This window comes from Salvelinus namaycush, chromosome 41, assembly GCF_016432855.1.
Source record: "Salvelinus namaycush isolate Seneca chromosome 41, SaNama_1.0, whole genome shotgun sequence".
In the NCBI taxonomy this organism is placed as follows: domain Eukaryota; kingdom Metazoa; phylum Chordata; class Actinopteri; order Salmoniformes; family Salmonidae; genus Salvelinus; species Salvelinus namaycush.
This window is the reverse complement of record NC_052347.1, coordinates 9520517-9548354: the sequence shown is the minus strand read 5'-3', so window position 1 is coordinate 9548354 and position 27838 is coordinate 9520517. Positions and strand designations below refer to the sequence as shown.

The window sequence follows — 27838 nt, the reverse complement described above, 5'->3', positions numbered from 1 at the left end:
TAAGTATCTTGCTGCAAATTACATGGTCGTTTTTAAAAGTTTTTAAAATACATATTTGTTAATCTCTGAATAGGTTTTCATTGTGCCTCTACCGTCTTCCTATAGCCCATTCAGTTTACCAACCCCTATCTGGAACTACTCCATATTCATCAAATATTAAATGAGGTCAGCAAAATTCATGTTACACGTATTAGATAGGCTATCCAAAGTTATGGAGAAGAACATAGTGAGCTAGTGGATGGTGCGCCCAAAGCACTATTTAGTACTTAATCCATTCTTTTCTTCATTCAATGTATTCAATCTAGATGTGATAGTGATGAAATTCAAATATGACTTTGATGGTGAACTGTGGTGGAATAAGGACACAGAGGACATAACTTCATTCATTGCCTGTTTATTTTGTGATAACAACAGAGCGGGAACTGGAGTCCAATTTTGGACTTGCATGATGGTCTTATCTGTATTTGTCAGCCAGGGCAGCGGACAAGGCTGCAAGGAATTTATCCACAGCAATGTGCACTTCGGGAGTGAAATCCCCAGGGAAGTGAATAGCCAGGGTCACAAGGATGTTGTGGGACAGAATCTGAAAAGTATATTTTCAAAGTTAATATTGAAGGATTAAGCCATAGCAACAGACAGAGTTGATGTCGAGAGTGATCAATATAAAGACAATAGGTTATCTGGGGGCAAACCTTGAAGTTTCCAGGGTCAACGCGCAGCTTGAAGGCGTGCAGATCGCTGAGAGCACTCAGTCCACCCACGAGGTTGTCCATCAGTCCGACGGCATTACCAATTGCACCCATGATGACGCCTCCATGCTTCTTGACTGGGGCAGAGCCGGGGCTCAGGTCTGCCCAGTGGGAGAAGTAGGTCTTGGTCTGGGGGTAAGCAGTCAGCATCCTGCAAAGGAAGGTACAGAATAGTTCCTATTATAGGCTTTTGTATTAGATGCTGAACTTCTAAGCTTTACGCATATCGTTTTTCTCCCATCGTCTGTCTACAATGTAATGAAAGTAGTTGACTTAATGTTCAAATGCACATAGGCCGCTGTCAGCAGGTTAAACACAACCATTCTCATCATTCTTTCATTAACAAGGCTTACCTTCCCAAAGCCTCAGCGCCGATGACATCTGCCTTTCCACTAATCTTGCCCCAGAAGGCCTTCACCACAGATTTGTCCTTTGCTGTCAGACTCATTTTGCTCCTTATTGATTGACGTGTGTTAAATCTACGAGAAATGAACTGAAGATGACTGCCTATACAACTAGGTCCCTTTATATTACAGTAGAGCGGCAGACACGCCCAGCTACTAGGGTACACTCCCCCTACACTGCAACCATCTTGGTCAAAATCCAAGAGTAAGATCTGGTTATCAAATATTTAGGTTTTTTTGTGGCTTATCAAATATTAAGTTAGAGTTTATTACCTCACCAACATAAAAAAAATCCTAGCTATATTCATATCCATAATAAAAAAGTTCATTTTGCGGTATTTGACTCTGGTGACAATAAAACATTCCCTGGAGAGACGAAGCAGGTACGGGGAGTAACATTTAATAAATAACGGACATTGAACAAGACAGGAACAGCGTTAGCAAACAGAAAACAAAGACAAAAAACAATCAATGCAGCAGCGGGGAACAGAGCTGGGGAACTGACAAATATAAGGGAGGAAATAAACAGGTGATAAGTGAGTCCAGGTGAGTCCAATAACGCTGATGCGGGTGACGAGGGAAGGCAGGTGTGCGTGATGGATGGCAGGAGTGCGTGATGCTAAGCTTTCTGGCGCCCTCAAGCGCCAGGGGAGGGAAGAGCGGGAGCAGACGTGACATACATGAAGTTCATTATATTTTATTTATAGTCTATACAATTACATACAGGCAACATCATATAATTATAATCAGGCATGATTATGATAAGAAGAAGAAGAGGAATAATGATAATAATAAATATTATTGTACATGATAATTCTTAATGTTCCACAAAAATAAATAAATAAATAATATTTTAATACGTTTAATTTGTATGAATAATTGAAGTTTATCATTAAAATATTGAAATTACTCATATACTCTTTAATTTATCCTTCTTTACAATAAAGAATTAAGTGTCCCACTTTGCCAATCAAGGTGTCCCAATTTGCCTGTATGGACTTAAAAAATGTGGTCCCTTTCTATTTTATTTTGTAAGAGTTTGTAAGCTATTTAGAATGGTATCGTGTCAGGGGTTAGACAATGAGAAGATTCTGTAAGGTGTTCTGCAAAAAACATTTTCAGAAAGTTTCACATTTTACAAATACTCACCCTAATTATAAAATTTGGCAAATGTATTCCAATTTCTCTGCATCACTTCCAGGACCCCTTTCTGTAGCGCTGTGTTTTCTTCCATGCGCTGTGCTCTCCCCAGGGCCAAATAAATGAATCAACACTTAATAATTCAATGGATTGTGGTCATTAATGCCATATGTGGTTATTGTGTACGTAGGCCTACTGTTACAATACTATTTTAAATAATCTATCAGCAAGTGGTCTCAGTAAGTCAATGAAGCCAATAGTGGTTTCAGCTCTATTGTTGTTGAGACGACGTAGGCCTTATGACATTTCTAAACAGTAAAAAATATGTCAAGTGACTAGCCTACGAGAAAAGTGTAAAAATGTGTATTCGCATCAGTAGGCTAAATGACGGCAATGCATCAGAAAGGTATTGGAAAGTTCATGAGAACATCAGGGAAGCTCATCGGGTAGACTATACAGTAGGCCTAACGTGTGTGCGTATAGAAGATCTGCGTTGCTTTCAATTACTAGACTAATGACCATGAGAACATATCCCAGTGTAATTGTAACCAAACATCCAAACGGAGATCCAGTGAAAACAAACATCTGACATTGATTGATTTCTTGATTTATCAAGCTGAGTTCCTTGTCTCAAAGCAGCGCAGTGATGCTGTCCAATCAAAACGGTGCTAGAATCATCAGTTACAAACACATACCATCATGAAGCCTATTGTATAAAATAATTCTAGAATGTAGGCTACATACAACGCATCATCCAAACTGCATGATTGCCTATGCCTACAAATACTGTAAGTGGCTAAAGGAACATTTTCTATTTTTTAAATATTAAAACACTAAATTAGGCCTACCTTATTATAAATTAGGCCATCATCACTGTCGATGATAATGATAATTCTTCACGTTGTACGGGTGAAACGTCCATGCTGCATGCATGCCAACCATTGGATCCCAATCAGTTTCATGGGAATGTGCATTTCGATTTTCTTGAATGATGTAAGTAAGGGTGGCTAACCGGCCTAACTAATCACATTTTAGAACAAACGGAGTAAACACAGCCACCACATGAGAATTTAAAAAAAACATTTCAGCACAATCATCCTAAATTATCATAAGAAATGACATGGTGTTTTTGGTATAACAGTAGCCTGACATTATCATGCTATTATAGTCGGTTTGTTATGTAGAATACAAATCAATCATGAAGTGATCTTGCGAGACATATCACCATTTTAAGAAGTGGCAGAGCGTCGCTCTGCTGTGCACCCGCAGCACTACACTCCTGATTACAATGGTTGGATGACTTCGGGGGTTTCAAGTAAGCACAGCTCCATGAACTAAGTGGCGCATTCAGTTGACTACACTTTTTTAAACCATTGCAGCTGCGCAAAAGATTCAGGGCTGACCCCAAATCATAGCGGGCTAAAGCCCTGAAAGCCAGGTCCTGGTGACGTCCATGATGGACAGTAATGTCGGGCCACAACATATTGGTCTCAGGGACATTAATTTGGGATTTTTTAATGTCAAGGTGTATGCAAAGGTGGAGTAAAAATATACATTTATTGTGAAGTGCATAATTTTTATGAAATGCCCTTGAAATACTGTGAAATAGGCTGTTAACTTTATTTTATACTTGATTTGACAAATCCATTCTACAAGATAATCCAAATGTAGCCTACAATATAAACCACAAGACAATGCAAGACAATTAAAATGACAAACAACAAACACCTCGGTATGAGTTTCAGTTAGGTTTATTGTCAGTGTGCCAATATTGGATGGACATTATTCATCGGATGACAGCTTGACAGCTGAACTCCGGTTTAGCGGTACTTCTCCGCCAGGGCCAGAGCCAGTTGCTGCAGGAACTTGTCCACGGACAGGTGGATCTCGGGGGTGAATTCGGCAGGGAAGTAGGCGGCAATGACCACAATCAGGTTGTGAGCCAGGATCTGCAAAGCAAAAGGGAAATAGATTATTTCACATTCACACAGGTAAAAACTCAGATTTTTTTAGTGTTATTTTATTTTAAAAATTATCTTACCTTGAAGTTGGTGGGGTCCACCCTCAGCTTGGTGGCGTGCAGTTCACTGAGCTTGGTCAAGAAACCAAAAAGGTCGTCCAAGTTGCCAACACAGGCATCGATCTGATTCATGATGATGATGCCGTGCTTCTTCACTGGAGCGGAACCGGGGGCCACGGAAGCCCAGTGGGAGAAGTAGGCCTTGGTCTGGGGGTAGACGACAAGCATCCTGTCGTGGACATTAGAAATCAGGTGAGACAAAATTCATCTTAAATAATCATTCGTTCGGGGCTCCTGCCCTTATTTTCGCCGACAAACACTCTTAGAAAAAGGTGTTCCAAAAGGGTTCTTCGGCTGTCCCGTAGGATAACCCTTTTTGGTTCCAGTTAGAGCCTTTTTTGGTTCCAAGTAGAACCCTTTTGTGTTTCAGGTAGAACCCTCTGGGAAAAGGGTTCCACATGGAACCCAAAGGGGTTCTACCTGGAACCAAAAGGGTTCTCTACTTGGAACCAAGAAGGGTTCTTCAAAGAGTTATCTTATGGGGACAGCTGAACAACCCTATGAGGTTCCAGATAGCACCTTTTCTTCTAAGAGTGTAGGCCACGTATTTATAGCTTCCAAATTGACTGAGGAATTTTGTGCTAATAATTTCAACAGCCTACATGTACCTAGTCTAGAATTTATCATACATCGTTATGTAATTACCTGGAAAGAGCCTGTTCTCCAATCTCATCGGATTTAGTGAGGATCTTGCCCCAGATGGCCTTCACGTTGGCTTTGTCCTTGGCTGAGAGACTCATAGCTGCGTCTTGTACGTTTATCCACTTAAATGAAGATGCTAAGAATATAAGCGTGTGAGCGTGGAAAACTCAGAGGCTGTTTTTATTGAGGCACAAGAAAAGGCACACCCCGATATTATCTTGGCTCCACCTCTGATTGGGAATTTGTCCAAGACATGATTCATGTTTTTTATACTTTATAATTATGCAACCGAGCCAATTCGTGTAATGCCCAACATATGACCTTAGCACATAATACTTTCGTTTGTAAAAATGTTGCCATAACAATGTATGCATTTATTTCATATAGATTGCATAACAAAGGGGTTTTGAAACACTTAATACCTCAATATTTTCTTTACAATTAAAGTTTAGTCTAATATTAAGGTCTATTAAGGTCTAATATTGCAGCACTCATTTGTGAGTGAGTATAAGCTATGTCATTCTGTAACCTACAAAAGGTTCGATGGAAAAATCGATGGAAATGTTTCGTTCTGGTAGCAAACCGTTGCCTGTGCCTATCACAAAGCATTTTAATAACATGTAGGCTACATGCATTTTATTTCAGAAGAATTAAACAAAAGGCTGTAGTTTCATTGAATGAAATCGGCTCATATTGAATTTGAATAGTGTCCAGTTAGAACTTATCAATTCCCCTGATGAAGGCCTATAAAACGACTCGTCACCAACTGACATTTCGATTAATCATTCAAAAAGACCAGAAATATGGAACTTTCAAATGGGTGGGGCCGTCTGAATATGAAGATAAAACACATTGAGTCATGAGTCATGCTCTTTCTTTAATAGTTCACTCCCAATCTACGGTTTTCCCTAAATAAACACTTACATCAATAATTAGCATTCTATAAATATAATATTACAATTCAATGCCAATATTACAACGAACAATTAAAAGAGCATTTATGGCTAAAGGAACCAAAATCCATTAAATGTCTATACATTTTACTTTTTTGAAATGATGTTCGATTGTATCATTGAGTTTGCATGTGTTATTGAAGGCTCATCATGACTTGTTTATTTCATCCGTATTAATTAGAATTTGGAAACGCCTAAATGACCAAGCATTATCTTTAAAGGTGGGATAAAGTTGGCACAATGACGATATGTGCCACACTCGAGGACCTTGCCCCCTCAAGACGTTCATCCAATCATTTTCTGTGTTCTGATCAGGGCGGAGATACTGAACATCAATAAATTGGAAGTCCCAGAAGACAAACAGTTCAGGAATCCCTTGTAACATTTTGCAAGTACCAACGAAAATCAACAAACAAACGTCAACATGGTCAACTGGACAGATGCTGAGCGCAGTGCCATCGTAGGCCTGTGGGGAAAGATCAGCGTGGATGAGATCGGACCCCAGGCCCTGGCCAGGTACATTCTTATAATATTTATGAAGATATTATTTAATGATAACACGATAATAGGCTACCTAGACTATTTAGCACTAATTGCGTAGTTGGAAACCGCGGTGTTCACCTTTGGTGCGATACAGACCATATTGATTGTGAAGTATAATTTTAATGGCAGCCTGTTTTATTTATTTTTAGACTTCTGATCGTGTCTCCATGGACTCAGAGGCACTTTAGCGCCTTCGGCAACCTGTCCACACCCGCTGCCATCATGGGTAACCCCGCCGTGGCCAAGCACGGAAAGACCGTGATGCACGGACTGGACAGAGCTGTGCAGAACCTGGATGACATCAAGAACACCTATACTGCACTGAGTGTGATGCACTCCGAGAAACTGCACGTGGATCCCGATAACTTCAGGGTGAGTATTACACTTTAGCAAACTGAAACAAAATACAAAAATACATCGTCGTATGAATTAAATAGCGTTATGAGCCGATGTAAAGCTTATTCCAATATTACATTCTCCATCTGGTTCCTTTACCGTCCACTCTCCACAGCTCCTCGCCGACTGCATCACCGTGTGCGTGGCCGCCAAGCTCGGTCCCGCCGTTTTCAGTGCTGATACTCAGGAAGCCTTCCAGAAGTTCCTGGCTGTCGTTGTGTCCGCTCTTGGCAGACAGTACCACTAGAGCATCACTCGACAGCATCAATATGGAAGAGAGATGACACTCCAACTTCAGTCTGTTAGGCTGGAAGCTGTGCCATAGCGACACATATTGAAATGAATAAAATACATTTAAAAGCATTTATCTTTTTGAAGTGTTGTTTTTTATGGAAAACGCTCTCCTGCAATTATACTGATTGCAAATGGGTTCTACACTCTAAAAATTGGGGAATGTGAATGAAAAAAAATGTTTTGATGATGGTGTTCATACACATACTCTGTCCATAATCTAGAGGCCTATGGGATATTAATTGATGAGGTAAGGAAAGAGGATGGCAAAAAATGTAATTGAGTTAATAAAGCGGCATACAAACATGTTTTTTTAGCCCCTTGGGTTCTGCCATAGAGTTATATTAGAAGTGCCCATCCAAGAAGCCTCAAAGTCATTGGCCACAAATAGAACGATATCAAATCACGTTATATCTACAGTAGCTTTGATTGGACTGATCATCAGTCATCAGTTGTCATCAAGTTGACAATCTACTGGCAAATCCTTTGTAATCATTGTCATATGAAGAGAAATAATGAAGAGAAATTATAGAAAACATGCTCATCGGCCATTGGACATTAAGATTACACAACAAGTTGGAAATCGCAAATTCAACAATGAGTCGTTTGGAAGGAATCAGTGACTAACTGCAAGCGTTGCAAAGAAACCACTAACGTTAGCCTGCTATTCAATGGAGTGACTGTGTTTCCCGAGTTCCCACCATAAATCCAGAAAATGGCAGACTTTGATAACAAAGTTTGATGACAACATGTGCCAACCAAGGACCGCTGCGCTACCTTCACAAGGTGAATCCAAACATGTCTTGTATGCTGCTGCATAAATTATGTAATGTGCAAGGGAGAAATGTATACTGTAGCTAAGAAAGTAATACTTAGTGAATGTTGTGTATTAAGATGTTAGTAGCCCATGTGCCTCACCCTAATAATGTGTTCTATTTTCTCCAAAGCGGTATTGTAAACACATCGGTCGTGGACTGATCTCTGCCTGTTTGGCAAATTGTTTTGTACAGCTTTGACAGTGCTACTGATAGTAGTTGTGGTGCTTGGCTTTCGCGTGCAAATTCAGCACACACAACATTCTATTATATAATTGTATTATTTGACGTGTCAAATTAAACTTGTATTTAATGCGTCAAATAGTGTTATATGTCGTGTATCTTTTTTGACAGGTAAAGACCCAAACGGCTTCAATGTGCCTCACCCTAATAATTTGGTCTATTTTCACCTCTTAATTTCGCATACTGTTCAATCCAACAATCAATCAAATTTATAAAGCCCTTCTTACATCAGCTGATGTCACAAAGTGCTGTACAGAAACACAGCCTAAAACCCCAAACAGCAAGCAATTCAGGTGTAGAAGCACGGTGGCTAGGAAAAACTCCCTAGAAAGGCCGGAACCTAGGAAGAAACCAAAAGAGGAACCAGGCTATGAGGGGCGGCCAGTCCTCTTCTGTTCTAACTTGGTGGTGCACAAACAACCTATAACCTGTTTTAGAGAAATGTAATAATCTAATATTGTAAGAGCTTTCATTGTCTGTTTATATCCCCCATTTATTTTTATCCCACGGTTCTGACGTGTACAGTGAGTACACTGTTTGCGGTGCAAAACTGCATATGAATTTAAATACTTTCATGTGTAATCTTTTCCCCCCATATGTTAGGCTACGTCTGCGCCTAACCTGCGGGTAAAACCAAGCCTGCGCGTTAAAACGATCAGGATAAAGGGCGTGCAACAAAAACCCGAGAGACTATCCTACTAGTAGGCCTACTAGACTAAATCTCCACAAATGTATAAAAAAATACATGTTTGTACGAAATAGTAAAACCATTTAACTTACAGACATTTAGGTTCAGAGATGCGCAAGGATACTTTATTATTACAAAATTTTAAAAATCCTAAATACTAATGTATCAAAATAAACTACAAAATGCCGCGGTTGAAAGAAAGTCGAGGCACGGAACTTCCAGATTGAGTGCGTGGTATATACAGAAAAACACAACCTGTTCGTTTTTCAAAGTCGATTTCACTTCCCCAACCAAATTCACTGCATTGAAAATACAAAATAGCCTATTCTATTAAGTATCTTGTTTTGTTTTTACCGTTTTTAAAAGTTATTAAAATATTTTAAATTCATGTAGGTCTAAAATACATATTTGTTAATCTCTGAATAGGTTTTCATTGTGCCTCTACCGTCTTCCTATAGCCCATTCAGTTTACCAACCCCTATCTGGAACTACTCCATATTCATCAAATATTAAATGAGGTCAGCAAAATTCATGTTACACGTATTAGATAGGCTATCCAAAGTTATGGAGAAGAACATAGTGAGCTAGTGGATGGTGCGCCCAAAGCACTATTTAGTACTTAATCCATTCTTTTCTTCATTCAATGTATTCAATCTAGATGTGATAGTGATGAAATTCAAATATGACTTTGATGGTGAACTGTGGTGGAATAAGGACACAGAGGACATAACTTCATTCATTGCCTGTTTATTTTGTGATAACAACAGAGCGGGAACTGGAGTCCAATTTTGGACTTGCATGATGGTCTTATCTGTATTTGTCAGCCAGGGCAGCGGACAAGGCTGCAAGGAATTTATCCACAGCAATGTGCACTTCGGGAGTGAAATCCCCAGGGAAGTGAATAGCCAGGGTCACAAGGATGTTGTGGGACAGAATCTGAAAAGTATATTTTCAAAGTTAATATTGAAGGATTAAGCCATAGCAACAGACAGAGTTGATGTCGAGAGTGATCAATATAAAGACAATAGGTTATCTGGGGGCAAACCTTGAAGTTTCCAGGGTCAACGCGCAGCTTGAAGGCGTGCAGATCGCTGAGAGCACTCAGTCCACCCACGAGGTTGTCCATCAGTCCGACGGCATTACCAATTGCACCCATGATGACGCCTCCATGCTTCTTGACTGGGGCAGAGCCGGGGCTCAGGTCTGCCCAGTGGGAGAAGTAGGTCTTGGTCTGGGGGTAAGCAGTCAGCATCCTGCAAAGGAAGGTACAGAATAGTTCCTATTATAGGCTTTTGTATTAGATGCTGAACTTCTAAGCTTTACGCATATCGTTTTTCTCCCATCGTCTGTCTACAATGTAATGAAAGTAGTTGACTTAATGTTCAAATGCACATAGGCCGCTGTCAGCAGGTTAAACACAACCATTCTCATCATTCTTTCATTAACAAGGCTTACCTTCCCAAAGCCTCAGCGCCGATGACATCTGCCTTTCCACTAATCTTGCCCCAGAAGGCCTTCACCACAGATTTGTCCTTTGCTGTCAGACTCATTTTGCTCCTTATTGATTGACGTGTGTTAAATCTACGAGAAATGAACTGAAGATGACTGCCTATACAACTAGGTCCCTTTATATTACAGTAGAGCGGCAGACACGCCCAGCTACTAGGGTACACTCCCCCTACACTGCAACCATCTTGGTCAAAATCCAAGAGTAAGATCTGGTTATCAAATATTAAGCTTTTTTTGTGGCTTATCAAATATTAACTTAGAGTTTTTATATTAAAAACTTCAATAAGATGTCAGAGGGCTATGTTTCTAATAATATCCATCATTCATTTTGTTCTTTTGCGCAATGCATATTAATTGTAGGCCTACCAGATGCAACAATTTTACAGTTTGATTGATAAAGATTATTCTTTTTGTTGCATAAAAGGTATTATTTCAGTGCAATCAAGCGTATATTTCCAATATTATATTCTAAAGTTGCAGCTGCTTTTGCCAAAATAGCCAAATATTTCATTTATAGTTAATTGGCAATTTCATTTTATATCCTAAATAACGTTAAATAATAATTTTGGCGTTTATGAAATATTAAGTTTGAATTTCCATATTAAACCCTTCAATAAGATGTCATAGGGCTATGTTTCTAATAATATCCATCATTAGGGCCTAATTAACTTTTTGTTTCTTTTTGTAGCCTACAATTTGATATTCTGAATGTAATGCATTTAAATCAATTCCACCAGATGAAAAATATGTCAACTATTTTACAATTTTTTTATAAAGATAATTATTACTATTTCTTTTTTCGTTGCATAAAAAGACATCTTTCAGAGTAGCCTAATCGAGCATATATTTCCAATAAGTTAATTCAAAAGATAAAGCTTATTTTGCCAAAATATACAAATATTTCATTAATAGTTCATTGGCTATTTGAAATTGTATTGGCCTAGATTATGACGCAAACTTTGTTCTATCCTACATCATGTTAAATAATTAAAGGTAGTCTATATATTTGATTGTAGAGTTATTTAATATATATTACATTGGTAAATTATATTGTAAAAATCAGATCCACCTTCAAAGACCTGCGTTCAATTGGAAAATATTTATTCAAAGTGACGTGTTTCACGTTTTTATTTCTTATTTAACCTTTATTTAACGAGGCAAGTCAGTTATATGACTACTCTGGGGTTGGAAGTTGGATATGATTCCCAATTAAAAAGGTTGATTGGACTTCGAATGATCGAAAAAAAAAAGTCAGAGGAAGACAGAGGTCATGCGAGGACATGGGTACACACCTATCTGCAAATAATACAGGACATTCCTGCTTATCATATGTAATGTCTTGAAATTAATCACTTAAAATGGGCGGAACGGTCTGAATACACCGATAAAAAAAAAGGCAGGCATCATTTTGTCGTAGATAAGAAACTGTGCCAAATAGTAGGCCGGAATTGGCTGGAATTATCACATGTTCCTAATTCATATTTGTTTTATTTGATTGCGTCTTTCTATTTTTTTCATTTGTATAGCCTTATACACTGCAATGAAGGACATGTAATCTTCGGAAGCGTTTTGCCATAACCTTGCTTTTATTCTTGCATCAGTTGGATAAATTACAACTGTTTTAGATAGTGATCATGCGAATTTTGAAACGTTGGTAATCTAGAAAATTGTATATGCCTATTTACATATGCTTCCAGCTTTTAGGATCTAACCTACAGACTTGATTCTGTAACAATTAATAAATTAACATTTACTGTTTAACAGATAAATGATTAGAATTGATGTCATCAAGTTCGAGAGCTGAAGCGCTCACTTGGCCAATACCAATCTTTACCAGAGCCAATCATATGCGCCGCCTCCAGTGGGCGGAGTGCACTCATAAATATAAGTTGCAGACAAAGTGTCTCCCTACACAAGACAATTTGTTTTATCTTGTTGCAAAACCGGAAAACAAACACTGACAACATGGTTGACTGGACAGACGCCGAGAAGAGCACCATCAGTGCTGTCTGGGGCAAAGTAGATATCAATGAGGTCGGACCACTGGCTCTGGCAAGGTAGGTCATGGCTTCAGCCTCATTCAAATATATAATCTAATATAATTTATAGTGGAGATGATCATGAGTAATTATAACAATATTATACTTGTCCTGTTATCTTATCATTACTATTAATATTGAGTTGTTATTAAGTTTGAACGGCGCATATTAGATTATTAACTAGGCATATAATTGAAATACATTTGAAAATAATCCACATATTTCGGTGTTCTTGCAATGACAGTGTCCTGGTCGTCTACCCCTGGACTCAGCGTTATTTCGGCTCTTTCGGAGATGTGTCCACTGCCGCAGCAATCATGGGCAACCCCAAAGTTGCTGCTCACGGCAAGGTCGTGTGTGGAGCTCTGGATAAAGCTGTGAAGAACATGGGCAACATCTTGGCCACATACAAGTCACTGAGCGAGACCCACGCTAACAAACTCTTCGTTGACCCCGACAATTTCAGGGTATGCCTTCTGTCTTGAGAAATAGGCTTATATTTTAGGCTTTACTGATGTAAGCCTACACACATAACAATCAGAGCAACACGTCTAATTCCAAAGGTAAAACAAAACCGTCAGTCTTATTTAACATCTTCCTCCTTTGTCTTTTGTCTACAGGTGTTGGCTGACGTCCTCACAATTGTCATTGCCGCCAAGTTCGGAGCCGCTTTCACTCCTGAAATCCAAGCAACCTGGCAGAAGTTCATGAAAGTGGTTGTCGCAGCAATGGGCAGTCGGTACTTCTAAATGCACCCCAGACAAGTTATTATGTTCTGACATCCCTGCCTGATTGAAAATAAAGACATCGACACAAACCATTGTATTTGTATTTATACAAATAGTTTTTTTTAAATATGGTGGGGGGGGGAGCAGGAACAGTTCAACCACAAAAATCTTAACATCAATATTTTAGGCTATACCCTATTTGGAAGTGGAGTTTCCCAGAGCCTTCGTAACCTTATGATCCTTACTACAATCTACTTAGCCGAGTCGTTTCCCAGAGGCCTCATTGGTAACGTGGCTCTTAATTAAAAACGCTCTTAAAAACCTTTGCACATCTACGAGTAATCCAGACCACTAATAGAGCAGCCGAAGTACATGGTTAGATGCTTTTTGCCCATCCGCGTCCCTTCAATTACAGAAGATCTCTGCTAAACATAGAATCAAGATGTTTAGTCTGTCTGTGACTGCGGATAACATCAGAACGAAGCTGAAAAAAAAAAAAAAAAATTGCCGAAGTATCTGCAATTGTTATAAACAAGTGTAGGATACAATTATGCTTCAAACGAAAACCGAGATGACTGTATTAAAACATAGCCTTTATATGCCCATGTATGTAGGCTGTTTCAATCATATTGAACTCAATTTCATGTTCAATCAATTGAGTTATATTATGCCACTAGGCTACTGTGTGTATGTACTTTTTGCCTCAATGTTTCCATGATGTGCTCGATCTGTGATTTAGTCCATTATTGCCAACACAGTCTCACATTCAATTCGCGCATATATGTACAAAATGTATTTCAGCAGATTTCGTGCGTTTTTGTGCATTTTTGGGGTGTTTTGGGGTGGTTCAATTCGTTTGAAAATACACGAATTTCTGTGCTACTTAATTCGTGCGAAAAGACACAAATTTAACCAGTAGGTGACACACAAGCCGTTGCAACAACCATGTAGACGCGATAATTTGTATTTCATTTTTGTTCTTCTTAATGGCTAATTCAACGTCATGAATATACAGAAATGTTGTCTTTGTTTAACCATGTTTTAAAATGTGTCGTTGTATGCCTATATGTACTGTTTTAGACTTGCTGAACAGAATTTTTGAGAAAAGACGCACATTTACCTGCGACTTAATTCGTGGGAAATATTGTTTTATTAATGCCAATGCTGTTTTCTGTGCTTGATTTCGCTTAATACTTTGGATACTGGTGCACTTGTAATCAGAACGCCTTTTTGTCATGTAGGCAACCATACACGATTTTCTTCATAACCCATTTCATATTTCGTGGAGCCTAAATTACACCATTTTCTTCATAATGCATGTATTACATGTTAATGTAAAATAATGAATTATGTTGGCTTACACTTATGGCCTTTCCAAGGCCTTTCCATACCTTAAGCGAACATTTTAGCACTCGCCATATGGTTAGTGAGAAACGCCACATTGCAAATGTAAGGTCCCTTACTAGACGTCCTGCAACGTTTCTAAAATTCGCGGACGGCGTCGGGCCGTGCGCGGGGGAGAGATCTTTCAGGAAGTCATCAAACTAAATCTCTCGGACGTTCGGTTTCCGTTTTATAAAAATAACACATTTTGGTCATTTTTCCGCAGTCTAGGAAATTCCCACCAGAGGGAAAATAAATAATATTGCAAATGCACAAGCACATTGCAAATGCATGTGGCCTTTTCTCCTAAACGGAAAATATTTCGAAGACGTAATGGACAGTTGGCCCCGAACAAGATGGCGTCGAGGCCTCAACGCTTTTTGAGTTATGGCCATTTTTCTGGGATTAAAGGTCAAAAACGTAAAGTAGGGTGCTAATTTGACCGCTTCACGTCAAAGTACATAAGCATACGGTGTCAGGAAAAAAAGAAACAGCCATTTATCTATCGTAATTTAAGAGAAATCGTACATTGACAAATTGGTCATGTTCACAAAAAGGAGTAAAAAAAAAAAAAAGTTACAGATCCAGTTGCAGTGTGTTCAGACGAACATTTTTTAAGTGGGTCTCGAAGCTCTGCCACTGCATCGCAGTGCTAGCTGCGCCACCAGAGTCTCTGGGTTCGCGCCCAGGCTCTGCCGCAGCCGGCCGCGACCGGGAGGTCCGTTGGCCTAGCGTCGTCCGGGTTAGGGAGGGTTTGGCCGGTAGGGATATCCTTGTCTCATCGCGCTCCAGCGACTCCTGTGGCGGGCCGGGGGCAGTGCGCGCTAGCCAAGGGGGCCATGTGCACGGTGTTTCCTCCGACACATTGGTGCGGCTGGCTTCCGGGTTGGAGGCGCGCTGTGTTAAGAAGCAGTGCGGCTTGGTTGGGTTGTGCTTCGGAGGACGCGTGGCTTTCGACCTTCGTCTCTCCTGAGCCCATACAGGAGTTGTAGCGATGAGACAAGATAGTAATTACTAGCGATTGGATACCACGAAGAAAAGGGGATAAAAGGATGGAGTGAAAAAGTACGGTGCTTAAAGACACACAAAGCCTGCAATGGCATTGCCATTATCTCCAGGCCGTGCCGAGTTCAACGAGATGCCCCGCTTGACCGTAGCTAGCTCGGTCTGAGTGCAGCGACAGGGACAAGAAGAAGGACCCAAATGACCCTTTGACCTCAATTTCATAGTTTTTTGCTTTTGGGAGACAGAGAGAGAACCGTTAAGGTTAGAAGCACAATTTGACCTCAGGAACGTTCCTAAGGTCCTCCCGATCTGTGCAAGCCTAACATTGACCGTGTGGCATTAACCCTTAATAGTTAAAAGAAGGTGTTTACATCAAACAGTTTACAATGACATGTCTCCCCATAGGAATACATTGCCTGCTCCCCTAAATCCAACCTGAAGCCTATGTGGGTTAATAATGCCTTATGAACCTGTCTTCGATGACAATCCATCAGGCCACTATGAGGTCTACCTGTGTCGATTCTAAGCTTCCTGGAGCAACCGGAAGTGGTTAAATCACCCTAAAAGTGTTTGCCATACCCAACCTGCAGTTTGAGAGAAATAGTGCATTCAACCCTATGTAAATCAGTGAGTTCTTAACGTATAGACTTAAAACTCAGGATTCTGAGCCCACTCCAATGAGGATATGTGTTTACTTTCAGCTTCCTGTGCCAACCGGAAGTGCCATAATTGGTGTCAAAAGGGCTGTTTCGAAGGGTTAAAAAAGTCAAATCTTTCCAAAACTTAATATATGTGAATAGGCAACCCTCATGAACTGTAAATCAGTCATTCATCCCATCAGATTTCAAGGAAAAATTTACACACCCACACAGAAAGGATGGAGTGACACACTGAGGGGCTTAGAGGCAGACAGTGCCTGCAATAGTTACTTTTGTTTGAACTTTTAAAGAACCGTCAGACCTAGAGTTCTGAAACTTTACAAACCTGTTCTAGAGCTCAGGTCGATTAAGCACGGTGAGTTATGTGGCTCTAGAAGGTTCTCGGACCGATAAAAAGCCTCGGTGCATTTGCATTGACTTCAATTCATTTTGAGCATTACAAAATGGTGACATTTAGAAAAGTCCCAGAGTTGCAAGACTAGGTGCATTGAAACCGGCTCGGCCCATAGAGACGGACCCCGACATTTCTGTCCGATAGCTCATTCAAGGACCCCGTAGCAAGGCATGGAAAAAAGTGGAATTTCAGCACCAATTAAGGTTTTGCTCGGGCACCGAATGACCTATCGAGCCGAAACTTGGGATTCGAGGTCGCCTCACATAGGGCTAAACATAATGTGAAAACTGGACCCGCAGCTAGAACATAACTACGTATTATTTGTTTTATTATGGTTTAAATGGAAGGCGCTGTGAATTTTGGGCCTGCTCTGAAATATGTGATAGTTGGCTTCTAAACGAGTTGGAAAAAGTGAGTTTGGAGTCAGATGGTATCAGTTTGGTGTCTGAAAATATCTAATTAGCTGATGGACACTGACTTGCTAGTTGACTTTTGTGCATTTGCAATATGTTTCAACAGTGAAAAACCACCAAAATAGCATTCTGAAATCACCACTAAAAATGACATCACCATAGCCGTGCCGAGTTCAACGAGATGCCCCGCTTGACCGTAGCTTGCTCGGTCTGAGCGCAGCGACAGTGACAAGAAGATGACCCTTGACCTACATTTCAAGTCTTTTGCTTTTGGGAGACAGAGAGAGAACTGTTAAGGTTTAGAAGCACAATTTGACCTCAGGAACGTTCCTAAGGTCTCTGTGCAAGCCTAACATTGACCGTGTGGCATTAACCCTTAACAGTTAAAAGAAGGTGTTTACATCAAACAGTTTACAATGACATCTCACCCCATAGGAACACATTGCCTGCACCCCTAAATTCAACCTGAAGCCTATGTGGGTTATGAATGTCTTATGAACCTGTCTTCAATGACAATCCATCAAGCCACTATGAGGTCTACCTGTGTTGATTCTAAGCTTCCTGGAGCAACCGGAAGTGATAAAATCACCCTAAAAGTGTTTTGCCATACCCAACCAGCAGTTTGTGATATATAGTGCATTCAACCCTGTGTAAATCAGTCAGTTCTTAACGTATAGACTTAAAACTCAGGATTCTGTAAAAGCATACCCCGATCAGGATATGTATTTACTTATAGCTTCCTGTGCCAACCGGAAGTGCCTTAAAATGGGGTCATAGGTGCTGTTTCGAAGGTTTAAAAAAGTCAGATCTTTCCAAAACTTTAAATGTGTGAATCGGTCAACCCTCATGAACTGTAAATCAGTAATTTCGCTAAACAGATGTCAAAGAAAAGCTCTCTCACACACACACACACACACACACACACACACACACACACACACACACACACACACACACACACACACACACACACACAGAGCCTTAAATGCTTTTAGGGGGGATCCAGACTTCCATACCCGCTCTGGGAGCGCTATACTACCGCCCCAAATCAATGGGTGCTGGCCTGAGTGATTTATGGAGGTTTTCAAAAAATATTCTGTTTTTTCTTCTGGAAAATATTTTATGTTTTTTCTTCTCGAGTCAATGGCCTGAGTGATTTATGGAGGTTTTCAAAAAATATTCTAAGTCCAAACTTTTCATGCACCTGGTATTTTTTTGGGGTTACCAGGCGTCATTTTTCAAAACGGTTGAAATTGCTTTTAGGGGGCATCCAGAGTGTCACATGACCGGATGAGGTAACTATTCTTGTTCTTCTTGTAACTTTCCGGTAGGCTAGAAGCTTTCCGGTGTTTTGCTGCTCGACACAGGTCGACGCAGGTATTGCACTTGATTTATCGTTATCGTAACCGTAGGTGCAGCCAAGTGGAAATACGAAAGCTTTCTAGCTATTTCGCACTGACGGTAATTTGAACACAAGAACGTTTCTAGTGAAAAGGTGCTTACACTCAGAGCCATGTATTTACACTCAGCCACCCTAGCCTTATTACGGGTTAACGTTTTGGTAATTTTGGTTGGCCAACAAAATGTAAGACTACAATGACTGCATACGTTTCCCCAAATGTTATACGAAAAAAAAATGTTTTGTTATTGATGGACAATGGCAAGGCTGCCATTGTATTTTCAGTTACATTCTGTTCAATAAAAATGGTTTACACGTTTATTTTTTAAGAAATACATGGAACTACAACCGAATAAAACACCATTAACCATCATGCATTGCTTACATTCATTCTATCCTGAAAAGTCTGTTCAGAAAAAATCGAAAACAGTACATATAGGCATAAAACCACAATGTTTTAATAGGGATTAAATAAAGACAATATATATATAACCTCTTATGGTTAAATGGTTAAAAAAAGACAAAATATCTATATATTCATAACGTAAAATAAATAAATACAGGCGATCGCGTCTATGGTTGTTGCAACGGCTTGTGTGTCGCCTACTGGTTAAATTCGTGTCTTTTCGCACGAATTAAGTAGCACAGAAATTCGTGTATTTTCGCAAGAATTAAGTAGCACAGAAATTCGTGTATTTTCAAACGAATTGAACCACCCCAAAAATGCACAAAAACGCACGAAATCTGCTGAAATACATTTTGTACATATATGCGCGAATTGAATGTGAGGCTGGGCTGTTATTGCGTAAAGCATAAGAAGCCGAATCAATAGGCTATTTGCAGACATAGTCAAAGTGATTGTCTACACAACCTAGGTTTACCTATAGTCAAGTCTTTGATTTGGTCAAATAAGCAGTCAAATCTTATTCATTGAAAATCATGAACGAGCTCTTGATCATTGTCGATTGATAATGAATAAACCAGCTGTTTACTAAAGCAACAATGGTAATAACATCGTTGTTGGTTTTATAGGCCGCTACTACATAGGCCTATTGGAATACCAACAAGCTCCTGAGATCTGCCAAGCAAACGTAGCCTTCTCTCACTGATAATGAATTGCCTTCAAATCTGAAATGTAACATGTACGATGACAACACGGTGTAACACCTTGAAGACATCTTACATCATATTTTCATGTTAAACAAGGTTGTTTGAGTCCTGATTCTTTGAAATATTTAATACAATTATACAAAGATATGTGTGCAAACTATAGACTATGATTTGAGTCTGTCCCAATATAGCAACAAGATAGCAAATAAGGTTGGTACGCTGCAGTCAACTGGGGGGAAAGTTCCCAAGATGGCTCCATTTCACAATAGTTACATAAATGGCCTTGTGCGGTTATGTGGCCAGTTACAGCAGGGACATCAATCACGCGATCCTGCGTGTGTCTCCCCACAACATACAATTCATTCGTAAAGTATTCAGACCCCTTGTCTTTTTCCACATTGTGACATTAGAATTATTCTATTCTAAAATTGATTAAATTATTTTTCCTCATCAATCTACACACATTACCCCATAATGACAAAGCGAAAACGGGTTTTTGAAATGTTTGCAAATGTATTAAAAATAAAAACTGAAATACCTTATTTACATAAGTATTCAGACCCTTTGCTATGATACTCGAAATTGAGCTCAGGTGCATCCTGTTTCCATTGATCATCCTTTACCTGTGGTAAATTCAATAGATGGGACATGATTTAGAAAGGCACACATCTGTCTATATAAAGGTCCCACAGTTGACAGTTCATGTCAGAGCAAAAACCAAGCCATGAGGTCGACGGAATTGTCCGTAGAGCTCCGAGACAGGATTGTGTCAAGGCACAGATCTTGGGAAGGGTACCAAAACATTTCTGCAGCATTGAAGGTCCCCAAGAACAAAGCGGCCTCCATCATTCTTAAATGGAATAAGTTTGGAACCACCAAGACTCTTCCTAGAGCTGGCCACCTGGCCAAACTGAGCAATCGGGGGAGAAGGGCCTTGGTCGGGGAGGTGACCAAGAACCCGATGGTCACTTTCACAGAGCTCCAGAGTTCCTCTGGGGAGATGGGAGAACCTTCCAGAAGGACAACCATCTCTGCAGCACTCCACCAATCAGGCCTTTATGGTAGAGTTGCCAGACGGAAGCCACTCCTCAGTAAAAGGAACATTATAGCCCACTTGGAGTTGCCAAAAGGACCTAAAGGACCTAAAGGACTCTGAGACCATGAGAAACACTATTATCTGATCTGATGAAACCAAGATTGAACTCTTTGGCCTGAATGCCAAGCGTCACGTCGGAAGGAAACCTGGCACCATCCCTACGGTGAAGCATGGTGGTGGCAGCATCATGCCGTGGGGATATTTTTCAGCAGCCGGAACTGGGAGACTAGTCAGGATTGAGGGAAAGATGAAAGGAGCAAAGTACAGAGATATTATTGATGAAAACCTGCTCCAGAGTGCTCAGGACCTCAGACTGGGGCGAAGGTTCACCTTCCAACAGGAAAACCACCCTAAGCACACAGCCAAGACACAGCCCAAGTGGCGCAGCGGTCTTCAAGAGGCGTCACTACAGACACCCTGGTTCGAATCCAGGCTATATCACAACAGGCCATGATTGGGAATCCCATAGGCCGGCATACAATTGGCCCAGCGTCATCTGGGTTTGGCCAGTGTAGGCCGTCATTGTGAATAAGAATTTGTTCTTAACTGACTTGCCTAGTTAAACAAAGGTTAAATAAAAATAATAAAACGCAGGAGTGGCTTCGGGACAAGTCTCTGAATGTCCTTGAGCGGCCCAGCCAGAGCCCGGACTTGAACCCGGTCGAACATCTCTGGAGAGACCTGAAAATAGCTGTGCAGCGACGCTCCCCATCGAACCTGAAAAGAGCTTGAGGGGATCTGCAGAGAAGAATTGGAGAAACTCCCCAAATACAGGTGTGCCAAGCTTGTAGCGACATTCCCAAGAAGACTGAAGGCTGTAATCGCTGCCAAAGGTGCTTCAACAAAGTACTGAGTAAAGGGTCTGAATACTTATGTAAATGTGATATTTCCGGGTTATTAAAAAATGTAACTTGTATTTATTGTTTCCTTTTTTTCCAGAAACAAACAAATAAAACAAAAATAAAACAAAAATATAACATTGTACAGCATAAAAACATTGATCATGACATCAAGACATATCCTCCAACATAGCACATATACACAGTCAAATAGTATTTCACAGTTTACAATATAGAACTAAATGGGTTCACAAGCATAAGTAATCACCTCCCAGTCTTAGAAGCATGACAAAAAAACACATCCAGTTTCTAGAATTTTCGTTTCTTCCAGTGATCCCAGCAAGCATTTGATCATAAGATGCTACCTCCAACATTGATTCTATCCACTGTTTCAGAGTAGGAGTCAGCTGTTCTTTCGCCCAAGAGACATTTTCTAAAATGGCGCCAGAAGAAATGGCAGCACTTTTACGGGAACGTAACCAATTGTGCTATTCTGTTTTTTTTCTCACATTATTTGTAACTTATTTTGTACATAATGTTTCTGCCACTGTATCTTACGGCAAAAAAGAGCTTCTGGATATCAGGACAGCGATCACTCACCTCGGATTAGACAAAGATTTTTTCTTCAACAAGCAGGACTCACAGGATGTACTTCAGACACCCGACAAGGCCAAAATCCCCGTCATTGGCAAGAGTACAGAGGACACAGAGCGGGGTGCCTCAAAAGGATCCACCGACGGCGAGTGGAAAACCTGCCTTTACGTCCGTATTACTTGCCAACGTTCAATCATTGGACAATAAATTAGACGAGGTACGATCACGAATATCTTACCAACGGGACATCAAAAACTGTAATATCTTATGTTTCACCAAATCGTGGCTGAATGACGACATGGATATTCAGCTTGCGGGATATACGCTGCACCGGCTAGATAGAACAGCACAGTAAGACAAGGGGGGAGGTCTGTGCATATTTGTAAACAACAGCTTGTGCACGAAATCTAAGGAAGTCTAGGTTTTGCCTGCCTGAAGTAGAGTATCTCATGATAAGCTGTAGACCACACTATTTGCCAAGAGAGTTTTCATCTATATTTTTGTGGCTGTTTATTTACCACCAAAGACAGATGCTGGCACTAAGATCGAACTCAGTCAGCTGTATAAGGAAATAAGCAAACAGGAAACCGCTCACCCAGAGACGGCGCTCCTAGTGGCCGGGGACATTAATGCAGGGAAACTTAAATCAGTTTTACCTCATTTCGATCAGCATGTTAAATGCGCAACCAGAGGGGAAAAAATTCTAGATCACCTGTACTCCACACACAGAGAAGCATACAAAGCTCTCCCTCACCCTCCATTTGGCAAATCTGACCACTATTCTATCCTTCTGATTACTGCTTACAAGCAAAACTTTAAGCAGGAAGCACCAGTGACTCGGTCAATAAAAAAGTGATCAGATGAAGCAGTTGATAAACTACAGGACTGTTTTGCTAGCACAGACTGGAATATGTTCCGGAATTCTTCCGATGGCATTGAGGAGTACACCACATCAGTCACTTGCTTCATCAATAAGTGCATCAAGGACGTCGTTCCCACAGTGACTGTACGTACATACCCCAACCAGAAGCCATGGATTACAGGCAACACTCGCACTGAGCTAAAGGGTAGAGGTTAGAGTCCCGCTTTCAAGGTGCGGGACTCTAACCTAGAAGCTTATAAGAAATCCTGCTCTGCCCTCCGACGAACCATCAAACATGCAAAGCATCAATACAGGACTAACATTGAATCGGACTACACCGGCTCCGACGCTCGTCTTATGTGGCAGAGCCTGCAAACTATTACAGATTACAAAGGGAAGCACAGCCGCGAGCTGCCCAGTGACACGAGCCTACCAGACGTGCTAAATAACTTCTGTGCTCGCTTCGAGGCCAGCAACACTGAGACATGCATGAGAGCATCAGCTGTTCCGGATGACTTTGTGATCATGCCGATGTTAGAAAGACCTTTAAACAGGTCAACATTCACAAGGCCGCGGGGCCAGACGGATTACCAGGACGTGTACTCCGAGCATGTGCTGACCAACTGGCAGGTGTCTTCACTGACATTTTCAACATGTCCCTGATTGAGTCTGTAATACCAACATGTTTCAAGCAGACCACCATAGTCCCTGTGCCCAAGAACACTAAGATAACCTGCCTAAATGACTACAGACCCGCAGCACTCACGTGCGTAGCCATGAAGTGCTTTGAAAGGCGGGTAATGGCTCACATCCGTGGCCTCAAACTGCTCTTAAATGCAAGTAAAACTAAATGCATGCTCTTCAATCGATCGCTGCCCGCACCTGCCTGCCCGTCCAGCATCACTACTCTGGACGGTTCTGACTTAGAATATGTGGACAACTACAAATACCTAGGTGTCTGGTTAGACTGTAAACTCTCCTTCCAGACTCACATTAAACATCTCCAATCCAAAATGAAATCTAGAATCGGCATTTATATTTCGCAACAAAGCATCCTTCACTCATGCTGCCAAACATACCCTTGTAAAACTGACCATCCTACCAATCCTCAACTTCGGCGATGTCATTTACAAAATAGCCTCCAACACTCTACTCAACAAATTGGATGTAGTCTATCACAGTGCCATCCGTTTTGTCACCAAAGCCCCATATACTACCCACCACTGCGACCTGTATACTCCTGTTGGGTGGCCCTCGCTTCATACTCGTAGCCAAACCCACTGGCTCCAGGTCATCTACAAGTCTCTGCTAGGTAAAGCCCCGCCTTATCTCAGCTCACTGGTCACCATAGCAGCGCCCACCCATAGCACGCACTCCCGCAGGTATATCTCACTGGTCACCCCCAAAGCCAATTCTTCCTTTGGCCGCCTCTCCTTCTAGTTCTCTGCTGCCAATGACTGGAACAAACTGCAAAAATCTCTGAAGCTGGAGACTCTTACCTCCCTCACTAGCTTTAAGCACCAGCTGTCAGAGCAGCTCACAGATCACTGCACCTGTACATAGCTCATCTGTAAATAGCCCATCCAATCTACCTCATCCCCATACTGTATTTATTTATTTATTTTGCTCCTTTGCACCCCAGTATCTCAACTTGCACATTCATCTCCTGCAAATCCTACCATTCCAGTGTTTAATTGCTATATTGTAATTACATTGCCACCATGGCCTATTTATTGCCTTACCTCTCTTATCCTACCTCATTTGCACATGCTGTATATAGATTTTTCTACTGTATAATTAATTGTATGTCTGTTTATTCCATGTGTACCGCTATGTTGTTGTATGTGTCGAACTGCTTTGCTTTATCTTGGCCAGGTCGCAGTTCCAAATGAGAACTTGTTCTCAACTAGCCTACCTGGTTAAATAAAGGTTAAATAAATAAATAAACATTAACACCATTATCCCAGAAACCCTAGACCCACTCCAATTTGCATTCCGCCCAAACAGATCCACAGATGATGCAATCTCTATTGCACTCCACACTGCCATTTCACACCTGGACAAAAGGAAAACCTACGTGAGTATGCTATTAATTGACTACAGCTCAGTGTTCAACACCATAGTGCCCTCAAAGCTCATCAATAAGCTAAGGATCCTGGGACTAAACACCTCCCTTTCCAACTGGATCCTGGACTTCCTGACGGGCCGCCCCCAGGTGGTGAGGGTAGGTAGGAACACATCCGCCACTCTGATCCTCAACACTGTAGCCCCACAGGGGTGCGTGCTCAGTCCCCTCCTGTACTCCCTGTTCACCCACAACGGGGTGGCCAGGAACAACTCCAACACCATCATTAAGTTTGCAGACGACACAACAGTGGTAGGCCTGATCACCGATCTTCAATAGATTTATTTCTTCTTTACCCTAATTGTCATCTGACCCTTTTTGTTGAAGATTAGCCTATAGGGAGGAGGTCAGAGACCTGGCCGGGTGGTGCCAGAATAACAAACTATCCCTATTCTCATTGATGAGAATGGCGGTGTTCGCCTTAGCAATCTCACTAGAATAAAGACCTCCTCCATTCCTGACATTATTGAAAGAGATCGTGATACCTCACATCTCAAAATAGGGCTACTTAATGTTAGATCCCTCACTTCCAAGGCAGTTAAAGTCAATGAACTGATCATAATCTTGATGTGATTGGCCTGACTGAAACATTGCTTAAGCCTGATGAATTTACTGTGTTAAATGAGGCCTCACCTCCTGGTTACACTAGTGACCATATTCCCCGTGCATCTCGCAAAGGTGAAGGTGTTGCTAACAATTTACGATAGCAAATTTCAATTTACCAAAAAAAAACGACGTTTCTGTCTTTTGAGCTTCTAGTCATGAAATCTATGCAGCCTGCCCAATCACTTTTTATAGCTACTGTTTACAGGCCTCCTGGGCCATATACAGCGTTCCTCACTGAGTTCCCTGAATTCCTATCGGACCTTGTAGTCATAGCAGATAATATTCAAATTTTTGGTGACTTTAATATTCAAATGGAAAAGTCCACAGACCCACTCCAAAAGGCTTTCGGAGCCATCATCGACTCAGTGGGTTTTGTCCAACATGCCTCCGGACCTACTCACTGGCACAGTCATACTCTGGACCTAGTTTTGTCCCATGGAATAAATGTTGTGGATCTTAATGTTTTTCCTCATAACCCTGGACTATTGGACAACCATTTAATTATGTTTGCAATCGCAACAAATAATCTGCTCAGACCCCAACCAAGGAGCATCAAAAGTCGTGCTATAAATTCTCAGACAACCCAAAGATTCCTTGATGCCCTTCCAGACTCCCTCTGCCTACCCAAGGACGTCAGAGGACAAAAATCAGTTAACCACCTAACTGAGGAACTCAATTTAACCTTGCAGTTGCACCCCTAAAAACTAAAAACATTTGTCATAAGAAAAGAGCTCCGTGGTATACAGAAAATATCCGAGCTCTGAAGCAAGCTTCCAGAAAATCGGAACGGAAATGGCTTCACACCAAACTGGAAGTCTTCCGACTAGCTTGGAAAGACAGTACCGTGCAGTATCGAAGAGCCCTCACTGCTGCTCGATCATCCTATTTTTCCAACTTAATTGAGGAAAATAAGAACAATCCAAAATGTATTTTTGATACTGTCGCAAAGCTAACTAAAGAGCAGCATTCCCCTAGAGATGATGGCTTTCACTTCAGCAGTAATAAATTCATTAACTTCTTTGAGGAAAAGATCATGATCATTAGAAAGCATATTACGGACTCCCCTTTTAATCTGCGTATTCCTCCAAAGCTCAGTTGTCCTGAGTCTGCACAACTCTGCCAGTACCTAGGATCAAGGGAGACACTCAAGTGTTTTAGTACTATATCTCTTGACACAATGATGAAAATAATCATGGCCTCTAAACCTTCAAGCTGCATACTGGACCCTATTCCAACTAAACTACTGAAAGAGCTGCTTCCTGTGCTTGGCCCTCCTATGTTGAACATAATAAACGGCTCTCTATCCACCGGATGTGTACCATACTCACTAAAAGTGGCAGTAATAAAGCCTCTCTTGAAAAAGCCAAACCTTGACCCAGAAAATATAAAAAAACTATCGGCCTATATCGAATCTTCCATTCCTCTCTATAATTTTAGAAAAAGCTGTTGCGCAGCAACTCACTGCCTTCCTGAAGACAAACAATGTATACGAAATGCTTCAGTCTGGTTTTAGACCCCATCATAGCACTGAGACTGCACTTGTGAAGGTGGTAAATTACCTTTTAATGGCGTCAGACCGAGGCTCTGCATCTGTCCTCGTGCTCCTAGACCTTAGTGCTGCTTTTGATACCACCGATAACCACATTCTTTTGGAGAGATTGGAAACCCAAATTGGTTTACACAAGTTCTGGCCTGGTTTAGATCTTATCTGTCGGGAAAGATATCAATTTGTCTCTGTGAATGGTTTGTCCTCTGACAAATCAACTGTACATTTCGGTGTTCCTCAAGGTTCCGTTTTAGGACCACTATTGTTTTCACTATATATTTTACCTCTTGGGGATGTAATTCGAAAACATAATGTTAACTTTCACTGCTATGCAGATGACACACAGGTGTACATTTCAATGAAACATGGTGAAGCCCCAAAATTGCCCTCACTAGAAGCCTGTGTTTCAGACATAATGAAGTGGATGGCTGCAAACTTTCTACTTTTAAACTCGGACAAAACAGAGATGCTTGTTCTAGGTCCCAAGAAACAAAGAGATCTTCTGTTGAATCTGACAATTAATCTGGATGGTTGTAGAGTCATCTCAAATAAAACTGTGAAGCACCTCAGCGTTACTCTGGACCCTG

General features: G+C 41.0%; 5 protein-coding genes across 5 annotated transcripts; 2 read left to right on the top strand and 3 right to left on the bottom strand.

Moving 5' to 3' along the window:
* Positions 1-378: 378 nt before the first annotated feature.
* LOC120034143 (hemoglobin subunit alpha-like) lies at positions 379-1260 on the bottom strand. The gene is made up of 3 exons (XM_038980588.1): positions 1103-1260; positions 693-900; positions 379-583 (listed from the first exon to the last, which is right to left on the bottom strand). The coding sequence occupies exons 1-3, from the start codon at positions 1195-1197 to the stop codon at positions 455-457; spliced, it is 432 nt and encodes a 143-aa protein (XP_038836516.1). The 5' UTR covers positions 1198-1260; the 3' UTR covers positions 379-454.
* Positions 1261-4026: 2766 nt separating this feature from the next.
* On the bottom strand, positions 4027-5187 carry LOC120034259 (hemoglobin subunit alpha-4-like). Its single transcript, XM_038980764.1, has 3 exons — positions 5019-5187; positions 4335-4542; positions 4027-4242 (listed from the first exon to the last, which is right to left on the bottom strand). The coding sequence occupies exons 1-3, from the start codon at positions 5111-5113 to the stop codon at positions 4114-4116; spliced, it is 432 nt and encodes a 143-aa protein (XP_038836692.1). The 5' UTR covers positions 5114-5187; the 3' UTR covers positions 4027-4113.
* A 1126-nt stretch (positions 5188-6313) lies between these two features.
* On the top strand, positions 6314-7242 carry LOC120034256 (hemoglobin subunit beta-4-like). The gene is made up of 3 exons (XM_038980760.1): positions 6314-6484; positions 6661-6883; positions 7023-7242. The coding sequence occupies exons 1-3, from the start codon at positions 6393-6395 to the stop codon at positions 7152-7154; spliced, it is 447 nt and encodes a 148-aa protein (XP_038836688.1). The 5' UTR covers positions 6314-6392; the 3' UTR covers positions 7155-7242.
* A 2433-nt stretch (positions 7243-9675) lies between these two features.
* LOC120034260 (hemoglobin subunit alpha-like) lies at positions 9676-10557 on the bottom strand. The gene is made up of 3 exons (XM_038980765.1): positions 10400-10557; positions 9990-10197; positions 9676-9880 (listed from the first exon to the last, which is right to left on the bottom strand). The coding sequence occupies exons 1-3, from the start codon at positions 10492-10494 to the stop codon at positions 9752-9754; spliced, it is 432 nt and encodes a 143-aa protein (XP_038836693.1). The 5' UTR covers positions 10495-10557; the 3' UTR covers positions 9676-9751.
* A 1794-nt stretch (positions 10558-12351) lies between these two features.
* LOC120034257 (hemoglobin subunit beta-1-like) lies at positions 12352-13309 on the top strand. The gene is made up of 3 exons (XM_038980761.1): positions 12352-12510; positions 12737-12959; positions 13113-13309. The coding sequence occupies exons 1-3, from the start codon at positions 12419-12421 to the stop codon at positions 13239-13241; spliced, it is 444 nt and encodes a 147-aa protein (XP_038836689.1). The 5' UTR covers positions 12352-12418; the 3' UTR covers positions 13242-13309.
* Positions 13310-27838: the final 14529 nt, after the last annotated feature.